Raw genomic sequence first — 19842 nt, forward strand, 5'->3', positions numbered from 1 at the left:
GCCAATGGCATTGCTCGTCTGCTGGACACTAGGCCATCGGTTGTTTTCTTTGATCGACGTGTGCTTTATCCAGTAAGAATGTCTAGGCCTACGGGAACAGTATCTTCGTTTGACAACGACCTGCGACGTAATCTTTCTTTTTCAACTTTTCTAAATTTACTCCTGAAGACAGGCTTCGTGGGTTCACAATGGTTTCAAAGATACATCCAGTGTTTTAATATTGTGTTATCACGGTGACTGTACACTTAATAGGAACTGTGTTGTAAGCTGAAATGTTTGTAGGCTACATTTTAAGTAATTCCAGGTTAAAACCACAACGGGCTCCCCCTTCAGACAAAGTTAGGAATAACACTATTTTCCCGCCACTATGTGAGTGGTTCAAGTGCAAGGCCCTTGGCCTAGACTAGAGACAGGATAGGCTGTTAAATGGTCAAACCCAGTGTCAAACCAAACTGCAAGCTGATGTTTACGTCTCCAGTAGCCTACCTTTGATACCAAACTGACGCCCATAAGGTCCTTTACTATATTTAAAAAAATAATTACGTTTGATCCCCAAGCCATTACAGTGAAGTTCTTGAGCTCACAAAGATATATATTTTTTATTATCCCCAAAACATATTATTCTCAGCTCATTCTTAAACATGCATTCATGCATCACATACAGTGTAGGCTACTTTAGATGAGTCAAAACACACACACATTAATGCATTCAGTCCTCCATCCCCACCTCATATTTTGTATCAAGTAAGATCAGGTCAGGTGGTATCATGGTATATAACTACAAAATTGAAACAACAGCCCGTGTTCAACAATATTTGTAACTGAGAAGGCCTATGTCTGTTATTTGTCCAAACAAATGTAAATTGTCCAGAAATCACACATTGAATGAAAACAACCATCTTTGTATTTGTCAGATGAATTTGGTCTCCTCTTCCATGGCATCCCAATTTGGAGTGTCTCTTCTTCCCGGTCGAGTCCAGATCACGTTCCTTTGGACAGGCAGCACCGTTTAGACATCATCATCTTACATCATTACCTCACATTGGTTACCATAGTTACCATACATAGAGGCTCAGGCCAGGCCAGTTTGAGGAGCCAATAAGCCCACACACCTTAAGAGAAGCCAATGTGTGCAGATCACACACACACACACACACACTATATGCAGATTGTCTATTGAAGTATTTGAGTTGAACATTGGGGGGTTGATCCCCCCACATCATGCTCGATAACAGTTTCATATGATAGTTGGGGAGGTTGCAGTGGCCGGTTTCGATTATTGGGGTTCATGGCATGCTGTTACATCCTTTAACATACCATTTGTTTTATCAAGTTGCCTGAACATCACCGTAACTTTACAGACATGCCCAAAACACACACACACACACACACACACACACACACGCACACTCACACGCACACACACAGACAAACACACACAAAATGAGCATTTTAACACCATATGTCACCCCAACACAAGTCATATGCATTAAGTTACAGTCAGAAATTAGCTCATGCCACACACACACACACACACACACACACACACACACACATACACATACACATACACACTCTCTCTCTTTCTTAGATCCCCCACTCCAAGACACACACAAGCATCCAGTAGCACTTAGTGACTTAGTGTCTTTCTATTTACCTATTCAGTGAGTCTGAATATCAGCCCCCTGTTGACCATAAACAAACAAAACAGAAAAAATAAACACAAATAAACAGAAACAAACACAGATTATCTGCATTTTTGGCTTGTGTTAAATGACCTGCGTGCTTTCTGTCATATCCGCTTTGATTGTATAGAATAAAATGAAAATAACAGTAAGTTCTGCAGTAGGATCCATGAAATATGGCAGGTCCAATGGACTTGAAATATGGCAGGTCCAATGGACTTGAAATATGGCAGGTTCAGTAGACATATAGGCTACAGCTCAACAAGGACCTTTATGTTGCATAATCATTTGCTCTTTAAAAAGCCCTGTTTGATCATACACAAAACATACACACAGAGAGCATACATACACACACACACACACAGAGAAAGTGTGTGTGTGTTTAAGGGGTTGGAATGTAACAGTCCCACAGTCCTTTGGGTTTCTTGCCCCCCCCCTTTTTGAAACAAAATCCCAGCAGTGACCTATTTCAAGATGGTCACACGCACGGTTTCCTATGCTGGGTGGGAGATGTGATCGGTCAGTGTGGATGCTTCCTAGTTGTCCGTTTGCGCCGTCATATAGGACACATTGTTTGTTATGGTTCTTTATGGCCTGCATCTCTTCCTTGGCCTTTACCGAGTCTAGCGTTCTGTGGAGGACGGGGTGTACCGAGAGTATAAATAGACGGTCTGAAAGACGAGAGCCTCTTTTTCTTTTTTCATCTGATCCTATTCTGTGCTCCCTCGCTATCTCTTTAGGTGGCACTCTTTCTGGCACTCTTTCTCTCTGTCCCTCCCTCCCTGTCTTTCTCTCTGTCCCTCCCTCCCTGTCTTTATTTCTGTCTCTTCCCTTCTCTCAACCCTGTCCCTGTCATTCAACATTTACACTCACTCACTATCTCCATCTCTCTCTCCCTGCCTGCACTCCTCTCTCCTCCTTCCTTCCTTCTCACCCTCTCTCTCTATCCTGTCCTCCACCACCCAGAGACATGAACACTCACTCTGTCCCTGTCATTCAACATTTACACTCTCTCTCTTTCTCTCTCTCTCTTTCTCTCTCTCCCTGCCAGCACTCCTCTCTCCTTCTTCCTTCCTGCTCTCTCTCGCTCTCGCTCTCTCCTTTCCTCCACCACCCATAGACATGAACACTCACTCTTTCTCTCTCTCTCTCTCTCTCTCCCCCACCAACACTCCTCTTCCTCAGACCCTCCTTCTCTCCTTCTTCCTGCTCTCTCTCTCTCTCGCTCTCTCCTTTCCTCCACCACCCATAGACATGAACACTCACTCTTTCTCTCTTGCTCTCTCTCTCTCTCTCTCCCCCACCAACACTCCTCTTCCTCCTCCCCTCCCTCTCTCCTTCTCTTCCTTCTCTCTCCTCCTCCCCTCCCTCTCTCCTGCCGTGCTCAGGTGCGCACCACCCCCAGTACTTTCCTCATGTTCTCGTAGACCACGTAGGAGATGCTGACGGCCGGGATGACCTTGAGGAAGTTGGGGGCGATGCCGCGGTACAGCCCCATCGGGCCCTCCTCCGTCACGATGGTGCGGAACAGGGCGAACATGGAGAGCTGCGGAGCGCCCTTCATGGAGGCTGCAGGAGAGGGGGATGGAGGGAGGGAGGGAGGGAGAGAGAGAGAGAGAGGGGGGGAGGGAGGGAGAGAGAGAGAGAGAGAGAGAGAGAGAGAGAGGGAGAGGAGGAGAGTGGGAGGGAGGGAGGGAGAGAGGAGGAAGGGAGAGGGGGGGATGGAGGAAGGGATGGGGGAGAGAGACAGAGGGAGAGAGGGAAGGAGAGGGGGAGGGACAAAGAGATGGAGGAGGGTAATAAAGGGAGAGAAGGAGAAAGAGGGGGGGAATGGGGGCAGAAAGAGAAAGAAAGACATTTGCAAGAGGAATGGGGAGACAGAGGGAGGTGAAGAGAGAGACAGAAAAACAAAGGAAGCAGAAGGGAGAGATAGATAGTGTGATAGAGGAAAAGAGGGAGAGGAAGTGAGAGAAGACAGAGGGAGAGAAAGAGTGAAAGAAGGGTGGATGGAGAGAGATAGTGAAGGAAGGGAAAGAAAAAGAGAAGAGCAGAAGAAAGTTGAGGAGGACAGAGAAAGAGCAAGGAAGAGAGAGAAAGAGAAAGAGCAAGGAAGAGAGAGAAAGAGCAAGGAAGAGAGAGAAAGTAGAGGAGAGAAAAAAAGCAAAAGAGAAGGAAAGCAAGTGAGACAAAAGAGAAACAAAGAGAAAAGGAAGGAAGGAAGGAAGGAAGGAGAGAAGGAGAGAAGGAGAAGAGGAAGGAAGGAAGGAGAGAAGGGAAAGAAAACAGGAGTCGTCATCAACTAGGAGAGAAAGCAGCACACAGTAAAAGTAGCCCAGAGCCATAATAGAGCCCGTCCATTAAGCTGTGCACGTACTCCTCTTAGACTACACACTCCCTACACACACTCTTACCCTGGGCCTGCATGTGAGTGCATATGAGAGCGAGGGGGCAGGCACACACACGCACACACACACACACACACACACACACACACACACACACACACACACACACACTTACCCTGGGCCTGCATGCGGGTGCGTATGAGGGCGAGGGGGTAGCTGGCGAGCTGTCCACAGGTGCTGGAGATGGTGCCACAGCCCACCAGCACCATCACACCCGGGTCTACTGAGCCATCACTGTGGTTCTGGAGCCAGGCGTTCTTCAGGGTCTGGGAACCACGGAAGGGGGGGGGAGATAGAGGGAGGGGTGGAGGGGTAGAGGGTAAGATAGGATAGAGAGGGAGAAAGAGAGAGAGAGAGAGAGAGAGAGGAGAAGGAGAGAGAAAGAGAGAGAGAGAGAGAGAGAAGAGGGGAAAGAGAGAGAACATTAACATTAAAGGCAAGTGGCATTATATATAAAGAGAGGGGAAGAGAGGGGAAGAGAGGAAGGGAGAGAGACATACAGGGGGGGAGGAATCAGGGATGGAGTGAAAGAGAGAGAGAGAGAACGAGGAGAAAGAGAGAACAGAGAGAGTTAAAAACACTTTAACATTAAAGGCCAGTGAGGAGATAGATGGCATTACATATTACAAATCACTTTGCTTGTTTAAAACAGATGGCATTATATATTACAAATCACTTCACTTGTTTAAGGAGGTTAAGAGAGAAAAAAGAGAGAGAGAGAGAGAGAGAGAGAGAGAGGAGGAGGACGGCAAGTGAAAGAATTCCTGAAATGTCAGAAGTCTGTAAACACACTGTATTTACACGGAGAAACCAGCAGAGGGTCTAACAGTGGAGACAGACGAACAACTGATCTCTACTAAGTGTTATTAAGAGCAGCCGATGGTCTAACACAGGACATTGCTGTGTGTGTGTTACAGACAGGATTCATTTGTTTAGTGCAGTAGTGTCATAGACTGCACGTACGCAGAGGGAGGCTGAGTGTGCTTATTAACACACTGCCATTGTTTCTGAATTACAGCTTCTGAAATAAGCTCAGCAGCCACTGATAAAAGTACTGGAGAGAGGTACAGATACACCCAAAACAAGCCCAAAACATGCTTATGCTTGCCATCTGCTTCCAAATTCCAAGCAATTACTCACTCACTCACTCACTCCCTCTCTCTCTTTTTCCCTCTCTCTCTTTCACACACACACACTCGTTTAATCCCCCTTCCACCTTCACTCTGACCCAAGAGGAATCGTGGGGCCAGAACTCCACAGAGGTGGCAATGCAACTGGCAGGCCCCAGATGTGGCCCCATAGCCAGAACATAGGCACACACACACACACACACACACACAAAGCGCTTTCAGATATAACCACCGGAGTATATGCGGAGGTTTGTCAAATGGAGGTCGTACCCTTCGGATGATTCAGATATGATGCTAACCTGCGGACCTTATACTGACCTTATACGGACGTATGTGTGAATGACATACACGCACATTACAGAATCTCGCGTGTGGTTGTCGAAAGTGAGGGGTGGGGGCTTGTAGAGTTCACAAGATGCAGATATGACGAGAATATCGCGGCCGCCGCCTGTCACAGCTGCTTTTTGTTTACAAAGTGTAGGCTCTGCATTATGTAGGCTAAAGAAGAGAAATCTATTGTGCGCGAGGCTAATACTTGAAGTAGGCTAGTCACGCAGTGTGCACTTGAAATTGACCTACAGTGTTTGTATGTGTGCTTCGAATAAACACATTTATCGGTTTTCAACGTTGTACCAGAATCTGGTTTGCGTTGGAGAGAGAGAGCATGCACAAACTTTATGGTAGGCTACCAGCCAATTCAGTAGGCTAACTCAAGACTTCAAGGCCATCATACAACGTTTTTAAGCAACAAACAAAATACTAACATAACAGTGAAGTTGTTCGTTTTTTCATGGTTTATTTTTTTTCCAAAAGCATCCTCTCCCCATGTGTCTATTGCGTTTACGTAAGGAGCTTGGAACAAAGTTGGGTTTTCTTCATTTTCATTTTCTCTAGGCATATATGCTCAACAAATATCAGCTAGCTCAGCAGGCCATGAGAAGGCTATCAATGAAAACCGTGTTGGCTAACAATTTATTAAATACTCCTGTTATTGTCGTCAACGATGTCGCTGTAGGCTACTGCCTTTTCAGCGCCTTCTGCTTATCAGTCTTTTGAATTTGTTTGGCCTTGCCATGCAGTTGTAGGCTAATGTGCCGTTCCCTTCATGTGTTCTATCAAAATGTTGTATGCCCTCATGGACAGTAGCTCCGTGATGTCTGCATATTTCCAGGTCGGAGATTTTCTGGACAGCACTATGCCACTCCATCATAACACTGGCATTTAAGTCAGATCTAACCACATGGACACACGAAAGAAACATCACCAACACGCCCTCTCACTAGGTGTGAATTTTAACCACATGTTCTACGCCTCGTTCAGGCACGGCACATTTACATAATGTCCAGAGGAAATACTAGGGGGGGGTTAGTAGAACAACCGGCTAAAATCGAACTTCCATATGACCGGTTATGTCGTTCAGATATACGGCCCCACCGTTTAACATCGGCAGAACCTCCGGTCTTACACGTATGTCTGAAAGCGCTTACACTCACACACACACACACACACTGGAAGGATTATTGGTGCTTCACTCCCCTCCCTGAAGGACATTTACACCTCCCACCTCACCCGCAAGGCGACCACAATTGTGAGTGATGCAAGTCACCCCGCTCACAATTTCTTTGATCTACTGCCCTCTGGGAAGAGGTACAGAAGCCTGCGCTCCCGCACCACCAGACTCACCAACAGCTTCATACACCAGGCTGTTAGGATCCTGAACTCTCCCCCCCCTCCACCCTCAGCTACATAACATCCTGGACTTTGGACCCACAATGGCTGCCTTGCACTACTCCACTTGCACTACTCCACTTGTACACTTGCACACTTTGCAACTTGTTGTTGATAGATAGATAGATAGATACTTTATTGATCCCCAGGGGAAATTCAAGTTGTTGTCCTGTTGTCCTGAAAACACTTCTGAACACACTTCTGCTGCTCTTACATAACTTGCACCACTATGCCACTTTCATACTTAGGTCAAACAGAACTACCTCAGCCATTTATTGGCCTGACTTTTGCACTATTATATTGACTGTCTACTGTATGCACAATTTCAACTCAAATTTTGCTGCTCTTATTTTCTTCATTGTATGTGCCTTCTTATTTTTACTTTTTATATTGTTTACTTGAATGTTATGTTTGTCTGTGGACCTAATTGGTAAAATATGTCTTGTCTCCACTGTGGGATAGTGGGAAACGTAATTTCGATCTCTTTGTATGTCTTGACATGTGAAGAAATTGACAATAAAGCAGACTTTGACTTTGACTTTGACACACACACACACACACACACACACATACACACACACACACACACACACACACACACACACACACACACACACACACACACAATGCCCATGTAGGAGAAAATCAACCATGTTGGGTAAGCAACCTTTGTACAAGGCCTTCACAGACACACACACACACACACACACACACACACAATGCACATGTAGGAGAATATCAACCATGTTGGGTACGCAACCTTTGTAGAAGGCCTTCACAGACACAGACACAGACACACACACACACACACACACACACCTCGTACACGGCCAGGTCGATGCCAGCATAGGGTATGATGCCCAGCATGTTGGGCACGTAGCCCTTGTAGAAGGCCTTGACGCCCTCCTTCTGTAAGATCTGCTTGGCGCAGTCAGCCACGCCAGAGTACTGGCCCGTCTTACGCAGCGTCAGACGCGTCTTCAACACCTAGAGAGAGGGGTGGAGTGGGGGAGAGAGTGAGAGATAGAGAGGGGGGTAGAGAGAGAGGGAGGGAGGAAGAGAGAGGGGTGGAGTGGGGGAGAGAGTGAGAGATAGAGAGTGGGGGGAGAAAGAGAGGGAGGGAGGAAGAGAGAGGGAGTGGGGAGGAGTGAGAGATAGAGAGTGGGGGAAAAAGAGGGAGGAAGAGGAAGAGGGTGGGGGGGAAGGGGGAGAGAGTGGGGGGAGAAAGAGAGAGGGGTGGAGTGGGGGAGAGAGTGAGAGATAGAGAGTGGGGTAAAAAACACTAATTAGTAATTAGTACCGTCACTTGTCTTGTGCTTTAACACTGAACGGTGTGTGTGTGTGTGTTCATGTATGTGTGTGTGTGTGTGTGTGTGTGTGTGTGTTCATGTGTGTGTGACTGTGTAGGTACACGCACACAGGCACATGCTACAGTAACTCTAGACTTCAAGGTCACAGCAACCAGTGACCCTGAAACTTAGGAACTAAGCACATGATAGCCAGTACAAATACACATACACACACGCGCACACACGCACAAACTAATGTACATTCTGTCCACTAATGTTCTGTACATCTCTGTCTCTCTCTCTCTTTCTCTCTCTCACACACACACACACATGCACACTCTCTCTTACATGCATGTGCACACACGCACACACACACACACACACACGCACACCTCCATAGGGTAGATGACGGTCTGTGCGGTGGCCCCTGCCAGGGACCCTGCTACGAATCTCTCCTGCAACTTCAGAGTTCCTCCCTCTGCACCGCCCCTCATCACACGCTTAATCTACCAACAGAGAGAGAGAGAGAGAGAGAGAGAGAGAGAGAGGGAGGGAGGAGGAGAGGGAGAGAGGGAGGGAGAGGAGAGAGGGAGAGGGAGGGAGGGGAGATAGATAGAGAGAGAGAGAGAGAGAGAGAGGAGAGAGGAGGGAGAGAGGAGAGAGAGAGAAAGATAGAGAGAGGAGGAGGGGAGAGAGATAGAGAGAGAGAGAGAGAGAGAGAGGGAGAGAGGGAGGGAGAGAGAGAGAGAGAGAGAAGAGATAGAGAGAGAGAGAGAGAGGGAGGGGGGAAAAGAGAGAGAAAGAGAGATGGAGGGGGAAAGAGAGAGAGAGAGAGGGTTATAAAAGCTGTGACAATACAACATTTATTTATGTCAATAAATTGGACTGAACTCAGTGTTTCCTCTACATTGATTTTGCCACAGTACACTGTTTCAGGCTTGTAGTTCTGGTAACAATGAGCTGAATATCTCGGACCAATAAAACACCATTTCATTTAATTTGCTGTCTGCTGTTCATTTTTTGCAGAGACGGTTAGATAGATAGAGATAGAGATAGAGATAGAGACAACCATGTAGAGACAGTAATAGATGGAGAGATGAAAAGAGAGAGAGAGAGAGAGAGAGGGTAAACAAACAGAGAGATGAAGGGAGGGAGGCAGGGAGAGGGATGGAGAGAGAGAGATGGGAGATTTGGAACAGGCCTCATCGAGAGAGAGAGAGAGAGAGAGAGAGAGAGAGAGAGAGAGAGAGAGAGAACAAGAAAGGGAGAGGGAGAGAGAGGGATGGAGAGAGAGAGATGAGGAGAGGATGGGAGAGGGATGGAGAAAGAGGTGAGAGATTTGGAACAGGCCTCATTGAAAGAGAGAGATAGAGCGAGAGAGAGATGGAAAGAGAGAGAGAGAGAGTAGTTTAGTACCTGTTCATAGGCGAGGAACTTGATGGCGGTCTCTGGGGCGATCTTGAGCACATTGATTCCATTGCCCCTCCAGAGAGATCTCAGCCCCCCCTCCTTCACCATCGCCCTCAGACCCGACAGCACGTTCCCCTTATCAGACTTGGAGCCGTGCACCTGGGACACACACACACGTGCACAGGTACACCACACAGACCCGCACACACACACACACACACACACACACACACACACTTTTGGTTGAATTTTTGAAAGAGTCATTTTGAGCAAGCACTTCAGCCTCTTTAGACATTTGCACATAAGCAAATATGCAGTCAAACACACAATCAATCAAACAAACAAACAAACATAAACACAGACACCCACCCACACACCCACACACACACACACACACACCCACACACACAGAGAGACACACACACCCACACCCACACACACCACACCCCACCCACACACACTACACACTTCACACACACAGACGCACACACACACTACACCCACACCCACACCCACAACACACACACACACACACACACACCCGAGAGACACACACCCACACCCACACACACACTACACCCACACCCACACACACTACACACTTCACACACACAGACGCACACACACACTACACCCACACCCACACCCACAACACACACACACACACACACACACTACACACCGACCCACCCACACACACAGACACACACACACACACACTAGACACTACACACTACACACCTGTAGGAAGACCTTGAGGCGGTCCAGAGGAGCGGTTCCGGTACGAGACACGGATCCGGCCATGGCTCCGGCCATCAGCTGGCGCCACACAAACCCCGACTTCTTCTCCTTCTCCGAGAACTCGTCTGGGACCGTCAGCTGCTCACCGATGTCCAACATCTGGCGGAGAGAAGGAGAGAGAGAGGGATGGAGAGAGGGAGAGAGAGAGAGAGAGAGAGAGGGAGGGAGGGAGGGAGAGAGAGAGGGAGAGAGATAGAGAGAGAGAGAGAGAGAGAGAGGGGGAGAGATAGGCCTTTTAGACCATGTCTACATAGTAACTGGCCAGTTAAGCTATGCATGATGTCTTGGGCTTTTAGACCACGTCTACTTAGTAACTGACTAAGGGGCACTATGGGGGTTCATGATGCCGTGGGCTTCCAGACTACTTTACTTTCAGCTACATAGTGACTAACTCAGAAGCTGAACTGACCATGTCTACATAGTAACTGACTCAGAAGCTGAACTGACCATGTCTACATAGTAACTGACTCAGAAGCTGAACTGACCATGTCTACATAGTAACTGACTCAGAAGCTGACCTGACCATGTCTACATAGTAACTGACTCAGAAGCTGAACTGAAATGGCGGCCTTACATACTGACCACAGATCGCTTCCAGTAGTGGGCGATGTCTTCTATGTTGTGCAGGGGGTTCAACAGGAAGTGATCTCGCCACTCCATCCAGTCGATGGTCATGGTGCCGTCCTTATCCATACTGACAAGGAGAGATGATGTTGAGAGATCAATTTCATTTTCAATTTCAATATTGGGTCCCCCTGTGTGTGCCTGTGTGTGTGTGTGTGTGTGTTTGAGAGAGAGAGAGAGAGAGAGAGAGAGAGAGAGAGAGAAGCAGACAGTGAGTATGACAGACACAGAGGCCGAGCAGTATAAACATGTACACTGTGAGGGGAGGTCTGGCCCATACGTGTCAATGCTAGTCAAACTGACCATGACATGGTGCAAAGAAAAACTTCACACACGTGTACTCACAAACTGTCTTACACACACACACACACACACACTCACTCTCTCACATACCCAAACAAAAAAAATACATTCTGCACCCCTGCAAAAACAAGCAGATACAAAAATACACAAACACTCATAACCTCTCTCTCTCTCTCTCTCTCTCTCTCTCTCTCACACACACACACACACACACACTCTCACACACACACACACACACACACACAAACACACAGGGCATTACAGACCTTAATAGTATCCTAGCAGCCTCCTCCAAGGTGACATCGATGCCCACAGTATGAAGAGAATGCTGGATCTCCCCTCGACATCGAGGCCTGACTCTCTCTCTCTCTCACACACACACACACACACACACTCTCTCCACACACACACACACACACACAAACACACAGGGCATTACAGACCATCCAGCAGCCTCCCAAGGTGACATATCTACAGCATGAAGAGAATGCTGGATCTCCCCGACATCAATGAGGCCTGCTACATTTGTGTGCCTGTGTGATACACTTTCAGTGAATATTTGATTTGCCAGAATCATAGACTGCGTGTGTGTGTGTGTATTTTGCTACATTCTCATACTAACATATCATCATGGTCACTCTTAATATAATGGCCACTCTTAATACACTGACTCCCTGTTTCTCTCGTACACACACACACACACACACTCAATATTGCCATCTTAATGTGATACACTTTCAGTGAATATTTGATTTGATTTATAGTTTGATTGGTTGTTCACAGAATCATAGACTATGTGTATGTGTGTTAGAATCTCATACTACCATATCATCATGGTCACATGTGACATATACACTCCCTCCCTCTCACACACACACACACACACACTCACCATCGTTGTTGCGGTCCAGGCTGCGGAACATGAGCCTGAGGCGGCGCTCGTGGGAGTGCAGGTACTGACAGAACTCCTCAAAGTCCAGCTGGCCGTCCGCATTCCTATCGCCAGCACGCACTATCTTCTGGGGAGAGGGCCCCAGCAATGGAGGGAGAGAGAGAGGGATGGAGGGAGAGAGATGGAGAGATGGAGGGAGATGGGAAGATGGAGAGAGATGGAGAGATGGAGGGAGAGAGAGAGATGGGAAGATGGAGGGAGAGAGAGATGGAGAGATGGAGGTAGGGAGGGAGATGGAGGGAGAGAGAGAGATGGGAAGATGGAGTGAGAGAGAGATGGAGAGATGGAGAAAGAGAGAGAGATGGGAATATGGAGGGAGATGGAGATTGAGGGAGAAAGAGATTTAGAGATGGGAAGATGGAGGGAGAGAGATGATAGGATGATAGAGGAAGAGAGATAGAGAGAGAGAGAAACAGAAATGTAAAGATAGAGGGATGGTGAGAGAAGCAGGAAGAGGGTGTTGGAGAGGAAAGGGGGAGAAAGACGGATGGAGAGAGAAAGAAACAGAGAAGTGTGGAGAGAAAGAAAAAGGAGAGGGATGGAGAGAAACAAACAGGGATGGAAAGAGAGAGAGAGAACAGAGAGGGATGGAGAGAGAAAGGGATGGAAAGAGAGAGAGAGAAACAGAGAGGGATGGAGAGAGAAAGGGATGGAAAGAGAGAGAGAAACAGAGAGGGATGAGAGAGAGAGAGAACAGAGAGGGATGGAGAGAGAGAGAGAACAGAGAGGGGTGGAAAGAAACAGGGATGGAAAGAGAGAGAGAGAGAAACAGAGAGGGGTGGAAAGAAACAGGGATGGAAAAGAGAGAGAGAGAGAAACAGAGAGGGGTGGAAAGAGAAAGGGATGGAGGCCAAAATGATTAGGAACAGAAAAGGATGGAGCAGGATGGAGAATAAGAACAAAGAGCATGTTAACATTCCTACAGCTGATTGGGCCACCAAACAACATAGTAACCAATCACTGCTCCTGTTATTGGTTTGTCTGGGCCAGTCTATAGTCTAGGGTAAGACAGTCAGAAATGCTATAAGTACACGTATAATAATGACAATGATGATGATGATGATGATGAGAGTTAAAGATGAGCATAACAACATTGGGCTGTATACGGGGTCAGTGATCCGTCATGAGGAAAACTACACACCATGTTTACCTGACCTGGAGCAGGTCTAAAACAATTAACACACAGTGGGTGTCAATCAAACAAAAGCAGTCATGTCTGTGTGTGTGTTTGTGTGTGTGTCATATGATCACACTACTCTCCCTGTACCCTTAGGCATCAGGCTGTAATAAAATAAAATGAGTTTGACTGTTTAAGAGTGTTGAGTCACTTCCAGACTCCCTCTACTATCTCTCTCTCTCTCTCTCTCTCTTTCTCTTTCTCTCTCTCTCATCCAACAACTTTCTTAAAGGAACCGTCTGCAATTCCAATTCCACTGTTGAAACCTCCAACACTTCATTAGGATACCACTCAGGCCTTGGCAGTAGGAGTTAAGACATTTAGAGACGAGACAGAGACAGATGAGTCCAGGAAGTGATGTCAAACCGGAAGTAGGTACATAATATACTTTATTGTTTATGGATAATACAGCGGGGAAAAACTTGTTTTTTGACAGTCTATGGAAAAAATAGTCGCATTAGGTAGAACCTTTTTATTATTATTCGTAATTAACATTTATTTAAATAATCAATTGCGCCTGACTGTCCAGGTCATCTATCCAAATCAGCTCAGAGGAGCATGAAAAAACCGCTGTTGCAGAAATCACATAAGAATGTATCCTTTTGATTTTCTGTTTATTTTTGCACATTCCAACATAAGGAAGCAGCATGGGAAACTTGTCATTTTTCTGTCTTATTTTCTAACTATTTTCCAAGACAAAGTAAAGATCCGCACACTGTAGAGCTCCCATTTAAGTATTTTTTTATTTTAATTTCAAGCGTTTCAACGTTTCAACTTTGGTTGGAAGTCTGAGGAAGGGCCGTAAGGGCTTGAAGCGTTACTAAAATAAAAAAAATACTGTGTGTTAATTGTTTGTCTTTGTAAACCGTATCTTCGATCCTGCACCTGGATGAATTTTGGATGTGTGTGATAAAACTGTGCTTTTTCTAACTATTTTCCAAGCCTGATGTACAGCTGTTACACAAGGGTCTGGTGTCCCTTTGTTATGACGCACTTCCTGCGACGGTCACTCGCCTCAAAATGACTCAACTCCCTCTCGTTTTCTTGTGAAAAAACACATCATGGGCTACCATAATGACATGAGTCATAAGTTACATTTTAACCAAGGACCAAATGAAACGCCCCAGAGAGAGAGAGGTAGCATTTCCAGAGAAACTCCACACACGGTTTCCTTTTTGTCTGGGGAACAGGCTACTCCCAATTTGTTTGTTTCAAGTTTTCTGATCCTGTGCTGCCTACAGAGACCGTTTTTTTTTTTTTACAATAGTAATGTTATTCTGGAGAACTGGATGTGTGTGTGTGTGTGTGTGTGTGTGTGTGTGTGTGTGTGTGCTGTAGGCCTACTTGTGTCTGAAGCACTCTGGCAGATATGAAGAGAGCACAGAGACAACTTAAATCAATGAGAATACTGTGTGTGTGTGTGTGTGTGTGTGTGTGTGTGTGTAACCTTGCCAAGGAACTTTCACACACATACTTAGGCCATTACCCAGTGGTGCTTGCACAGTCTAAAATACCTATGTCTAAAACACACACACACACTATGGATATCCACTAACATAATCTTTCTACATTTTCTTACTTGAAATGTACATGCAACCATGTTACTCTTCCACACAGGTGCACACACACACAGGTTAGGCACTCACTGCAAACAATCCTCTCTCTCTCTCTCTCTCTCTCATAGTCTTGTTGTCAAACACAACAGATCCTATCTGCCTCTGTCAGGGTTTATTATTCTATAAAACACGGCAGACCTCATAACAGTGCAGTAATCAAAAGAGTTCACAACACACACATACACACACACACACACACACGCACACGTGTGTGTGTGCACACACTCTCCCAATGGCACAGAGACACATACCAATGTATTATCTGTACGTTCCTGAGAGTCTGGGTTTAGTTGGACACCTGACTGATAAAGGCTGGAGCTCCGAGTAGACCATGTCAGCTCCCACCACATCACCAACACACACACACACACACACACACACACACACACACACACACACACACACATACAAACACACAAATGTGTGCCAGCCCTAACACACACACACACACACACTCAATAATGGATACACATAAACATACCTTACACACTTCTATTTAATGTCCTAACACACATAATTCCACACACACACATGCACTCACACATACCCCTACACACACACACCACACACACACACACACATACCTACACACACACACACATTAATACACACACACACACACCCACACACACACACACACCCACACACACACACACACACACACACACACACACACATACATACAAACACACAAATGTGCCCAGAACACACACCACACTCTGAGAACGTCCCAACACACACACACACACACTAACACGGACACACACAAACACACCACACACTCTACGAATGTCCTAACACACACACCCACACACACACACCCACACACACACACACACACACACACACACACACACACACCCCCACACACACACACACACACACACCACACACACACACACACACCCACACACACACACACACACACACACACACACACACACACACACACACACACACACACACACACACACACACACACACACACACACACACACACACACACACACACACACACACACACCACACACACACACACACACACACACACACACACACACCACACACACACACACACACACACACACACACACCCACACACACACCACACACACACACTCTCTGTGTGTCTTTGCATCTCTCTTTCCTTCTCTCCGTGTATATGCCTCTCCTTTTTCTCTCCATCTGTGTCTACATCTCTCTCTCTCTCTCTCTCTCTCCCTCTCCTCTCTCTCTCCTCCCTCCCTCTCTCTCCCTCTCCCTCCCTCTCTCTCTCCCTCCCTCTCTCTCTCTCTCTCCCTCTCTCTCTCTCTCGCTCTCTCTCTCTAATGATCACTGTGGTGTGCTGCACTTTGATAATCAGGTGACCCAGGTGACCTGTTTTTTCTGTCTGTTTGTGTTGCTGTTACTATCTCCCTCTCTCTCTCTCTCAAACATTCAGACAGTGTGTAGAAAACTGATACACACTACTATCTCCCTCTCTCTCTCTCAAACATTCAGACAGTGTGTAGAAAACTGATACACACTACTATCTCCCTCTCTCTCTCTCTCAAACATTCAGACAGTGTGTAGAAAACTGATACACACTACTATCTCCCTCTCTCTCTCTCTCAAACATTCAGACAGTGTGTAGAAAACTGATACACACTACTATCTCCCTCTCTCTCTCTCTCAAACATTCAGACAGTGTGTAGAAAACTGATACACACTATCTCTCTCTCTCTCTCTGTTATTCCATTACTCCCTCCACCACCTCACCTCTCTAAAAGCAAACTGGGATATGAGAGATGGAGGGAACCAGTGCTGTGTTTCCAAGTCCTTGGAACGCGCTCTTATAGCCGGTGGAACGTGCTCTCATAGCCAGTGGAACGTGCTCTTATAGCCGGTGGAACATGTGCTCTTAAAGCCAGTGGAACATTTGTTCTTATAGCCAGTGGAACATGTGTTCTTATAGCCAGTGGAACATTTGTTCTTATAGCCAGTGAAACGGGCTCTTATAGCCAGTGGAACATGCTCTTGTAGCCAGTGAAACATACTCTTATATCCAGTGAAACATACTCTTATAGCCAGTGGAACGGGCTCTTATGTAAAGTGCACACCAAGCTGACAGTGGCACATCTGATGATGATGATGATGATGATGATGATGATGGCCTGTGGCTCAAACCGGTGCACAGCACTGTTGACACAGACACTGTGGTGGTCATACAGCAGGCCGAAGTGGAAATGGACAAGTTAGAATTGGAGGTGAACAGCATTGTTTTGTCATCTTACATGGATGGATGACCTGTTGGTGATGTAGGAGCAGGCCCAGTTGTAGGCATAGAGGTCTGTATAAGGGTCACTACAAGATGTATTGATCCCCTTGGGGATCAATAAAGTATCTATCTATCTATCTATCTATGTCAGCTTGTCAGTGGAACGTGCTCTTATCAGTTCTCCAGACAGTGAAATGTGCTGTTATATCGTATATTGGTTCTCTAGCTGTTCTTTAAGGGGGGGGGTAAATTTACTAATACAACAGAGAAACGTGCATGTTGATCCTTGTCACCCACACTGACCACATCATCCATGCCTACAGATGTCCATCTCCCTATACTCCGCCAGACACAGTCAAATGTTGTTTAATCCCCTCACGTCTGACCTCAATCACAACATGGACAGGCTTGCACTGCAACAGCTGGGCATCCAACTGCCTAGATCATTCAAAGAGTTTTGCAGAGGCTTAATTTCGTTAACGGGACTATCATGGTTAATCCGCTATGGTGCCCTGCGATATGGTTTATGCGAGTGTACGGGATCACGTGGTTCAGTAAGTGGATGCAGAATGCGCGTGCGTGTGTGCAAGCGCCTTTGAAACCGCTGGCCATAGCACTGACATTTGGCCGTCTGTCATTACCATGGTCACTGCTCGTGAAACGAACCGGCACAGGCGCAGCACAGCACACGGCTACTCGCTGGGCTAAACGTCACAACACCCTGCGTTGGTTGTAGCCTAGTTCTGAGTAGCCCAGTTTTACAGAACATTGTGCAAAAACACTAGGATCCCCTTACCTCCTCCACGGAGCCCCGCGACAGAAGCCCTCGTGCGGCGAGCCCGGCCCGCAGCTCACTGACGTCGATGCGCCCATCCTTGTTAAGGTCCAACTCATCGAACAGCTCGGCCCACCGTTGCTCCCGTTCGGGATCAACACCGCTGTCCAAGCACCGAGCTCGACTCCAAAGAGGAGGGAAGCCTATTTTTGCCGTCATGAGTGTGTGTGTGTGTGTGTAGAGCAGCCCCAGTGTCAACAATCAGCAGCAACACAGGCCAATGGCAAGACTCCCTACACACACTCAGTCATACTTCTTTAGGGAAGGTGCAGCCATTCTCGATTCGTCCTCCAAAAGTAAGTTATAGGCTACCCGCGTAGTAGGCTGCAGCACAAGCGCGCAAGGAAAACGATCAAGTCGAATGATCCACAGCACAACACAAGCGGTGTTAGGCAGTCAATATAGGCCTGTTATTATTTTTTTCTAAAACAAAATTATGACGGGGAAAAACGGACCGACAATCGGTGAATCAGGAAGCCCGGATTGGAGTCACCGTGGTTTCAGAACCCCCATGCCTCCTCCCTATGAGACATATAACTGCTCCGTCTCTCTCCGGTCAGAAATCCGAAATGTACAGTCCTTTCTGCACGGATAATCCCGTGTCATATTCGCAGACCCTGCAGCGACCCATGTAGATTACGTGTCATCATCATAACATGCCGTTAAGGCTATTTCAACATGCAACACTGTCGTAGTCGTCGTCGTCGTCACGCACTCGCTCGTTCTGCTGCCAGTCCCCCACGCAGACGCACACTTGAAAATTTCAACACATCGGGTTGGAAGGAAGAGCACCACGACTCGCAAGACCTAAATCCCATGGACAACGACTCTCACACACACACGGTGTGTATGTTCCTGCTGAGCTTGTGTCTTTAAATGTTCCCTGAATGTAGCCTATATATCGCCTTTGAGGCAACAGGCTCGTTTCCTTCCGTCTGCTCTTCGCGTAGGCTGGCTACGCAAGCAAGCAGTGAGAACACCTACCCAGGAATGCGACTCCGCGTCTGCGCCTTGCGAATGTAAATGACATTCATAATAGGGCTACTAGCAATCTTTCATTCACCCACTCCACCTGCATAAAACTAAGTAAATGTTTATTACAGCCACGGACGGTCCTTCAGCGGGCGCTTCCATACAGAGAACAGGTGTGAGGCAGTGGTCATTTGACGCCAATATCAACCTTTGAATGACATTTCTAAGCTGCTTCTTAACTCATTCTGAAGACAAACTACAAGGACAAAGATTGTTGTCATGTTTACAGAGAGACAAGATGACCAAGAACATTCCAATTATTATTCATAAGTTATTTCGTTAATAAAAACAGATGCAAAATGGACATTGTACAATACCCAACACGATATATGTATTGGGTAAATACCAAAAGTTATTTATGTTGCACTTCACCTTTAAAACTTAAATATCTGGCTTGTGGAAATGTTTTCATTATTCTGGAAAGTATTTCAAACCAATGAAGAAGAGGTATGGCACCTAATCTGTCTTTAATGCTCATAATAGCCTGGTACTTAATTAAATATTGCACTCTGATGTGTGTGAGAGTGTCTGTGTCTGTGTGTAACCCAGTGGTTCTCAAACTTTTTCTGTCATTCCCCACTTTGAAAGTGGCACATTT

General features: G+C 46.6%; 1 protein-coding gene across 2 annotated transcripts; it reads right to left on the reverse strand.

Annotated features, from left to right (window-relative positions):
- Nucleotides 1–574: 574 nt before the first annotated feature.
- slc25a23a (solute carrier family 25 member 23a) lies at nt 575–19148 on the reverse strand. 2 transcript variants are annotated; one of them, XM_048247986.1, is made up of 13 exons: nt 18174–19148; nt 12268–12394; nt 11872–11891; nt 11642–11709; nt 11031–11142; nt 10389–10547; nt 9654–9806; nt 8630–8743; nt 7768–7935; nt 4206–4356; nt 3098–3254; nt 1658–1685; nt 575–989 (listed from the first exon to the last, which is right to left on the reverse strand). In XM_048247986.1, the coding sequence occupies exons 1-12, from the start codon at nt 18369–18371 to the stop codon at nt 1658–1660; spliced, it is 1455 nt and encodes a 484-aa protein (XP_048103943.1). In that variant the 5' UTR covers nt 18372–19148; the 3' UTR covers nt 575–989. The 2 variants fall into 2 exon arrangements, with proteins under 2 accessions (XP_048103943.1, XP_048103944.1); XM_048247987.1 differs by having other exon boundaries at nt 575–1685; nt 12268–12391.
- Between the last annotated feature and the right edge of the window lie 694 nt (nt 19149–19842).

Source organism: Alosa alosa, chromosome 7, assembly GCF_017589495.1.
Source record: "Alosa alosa isolate M-15738 ecotype Scorff River chromosome 7, AALO_Geno_1.1, whole genome shotgun sequence".
Taxonomy (NCBI): Eukaryota; Metazoa; Chordata; class Actinopteri; order Clupeiformes; family Clupeidae; genus Alosa; species Alosa alosa.

What these genes read in the sequence shown, in the direction of transcription:
- slc25a23a (XM_048247986.1), bottom strand. Translation starts at nt 18,371, where the DNA reads ATGACGGCAAAAATAGGCTTCCCTCCTCTTTGGAGTCGAGCTCGGTGC. An exon ending in CGCGGGGCTCCGTGGAGGAG is followed by an intron (nt 12,395 to 18,173) that starts GTAAGGGGATCC and finishes CCCTCTCCCCAG; the next exon opens with AAGATAGTGCGTGCTGGCGA. An exon ending in CCTGGACCGCAACAACGATG is followed by an intron (nt 11,892 to 12,267) that starts GTGAGTGTGTGT and finishes CAAATGTAGCAG; the next exon opens with GCCTCATTGATGTCGGGGAG.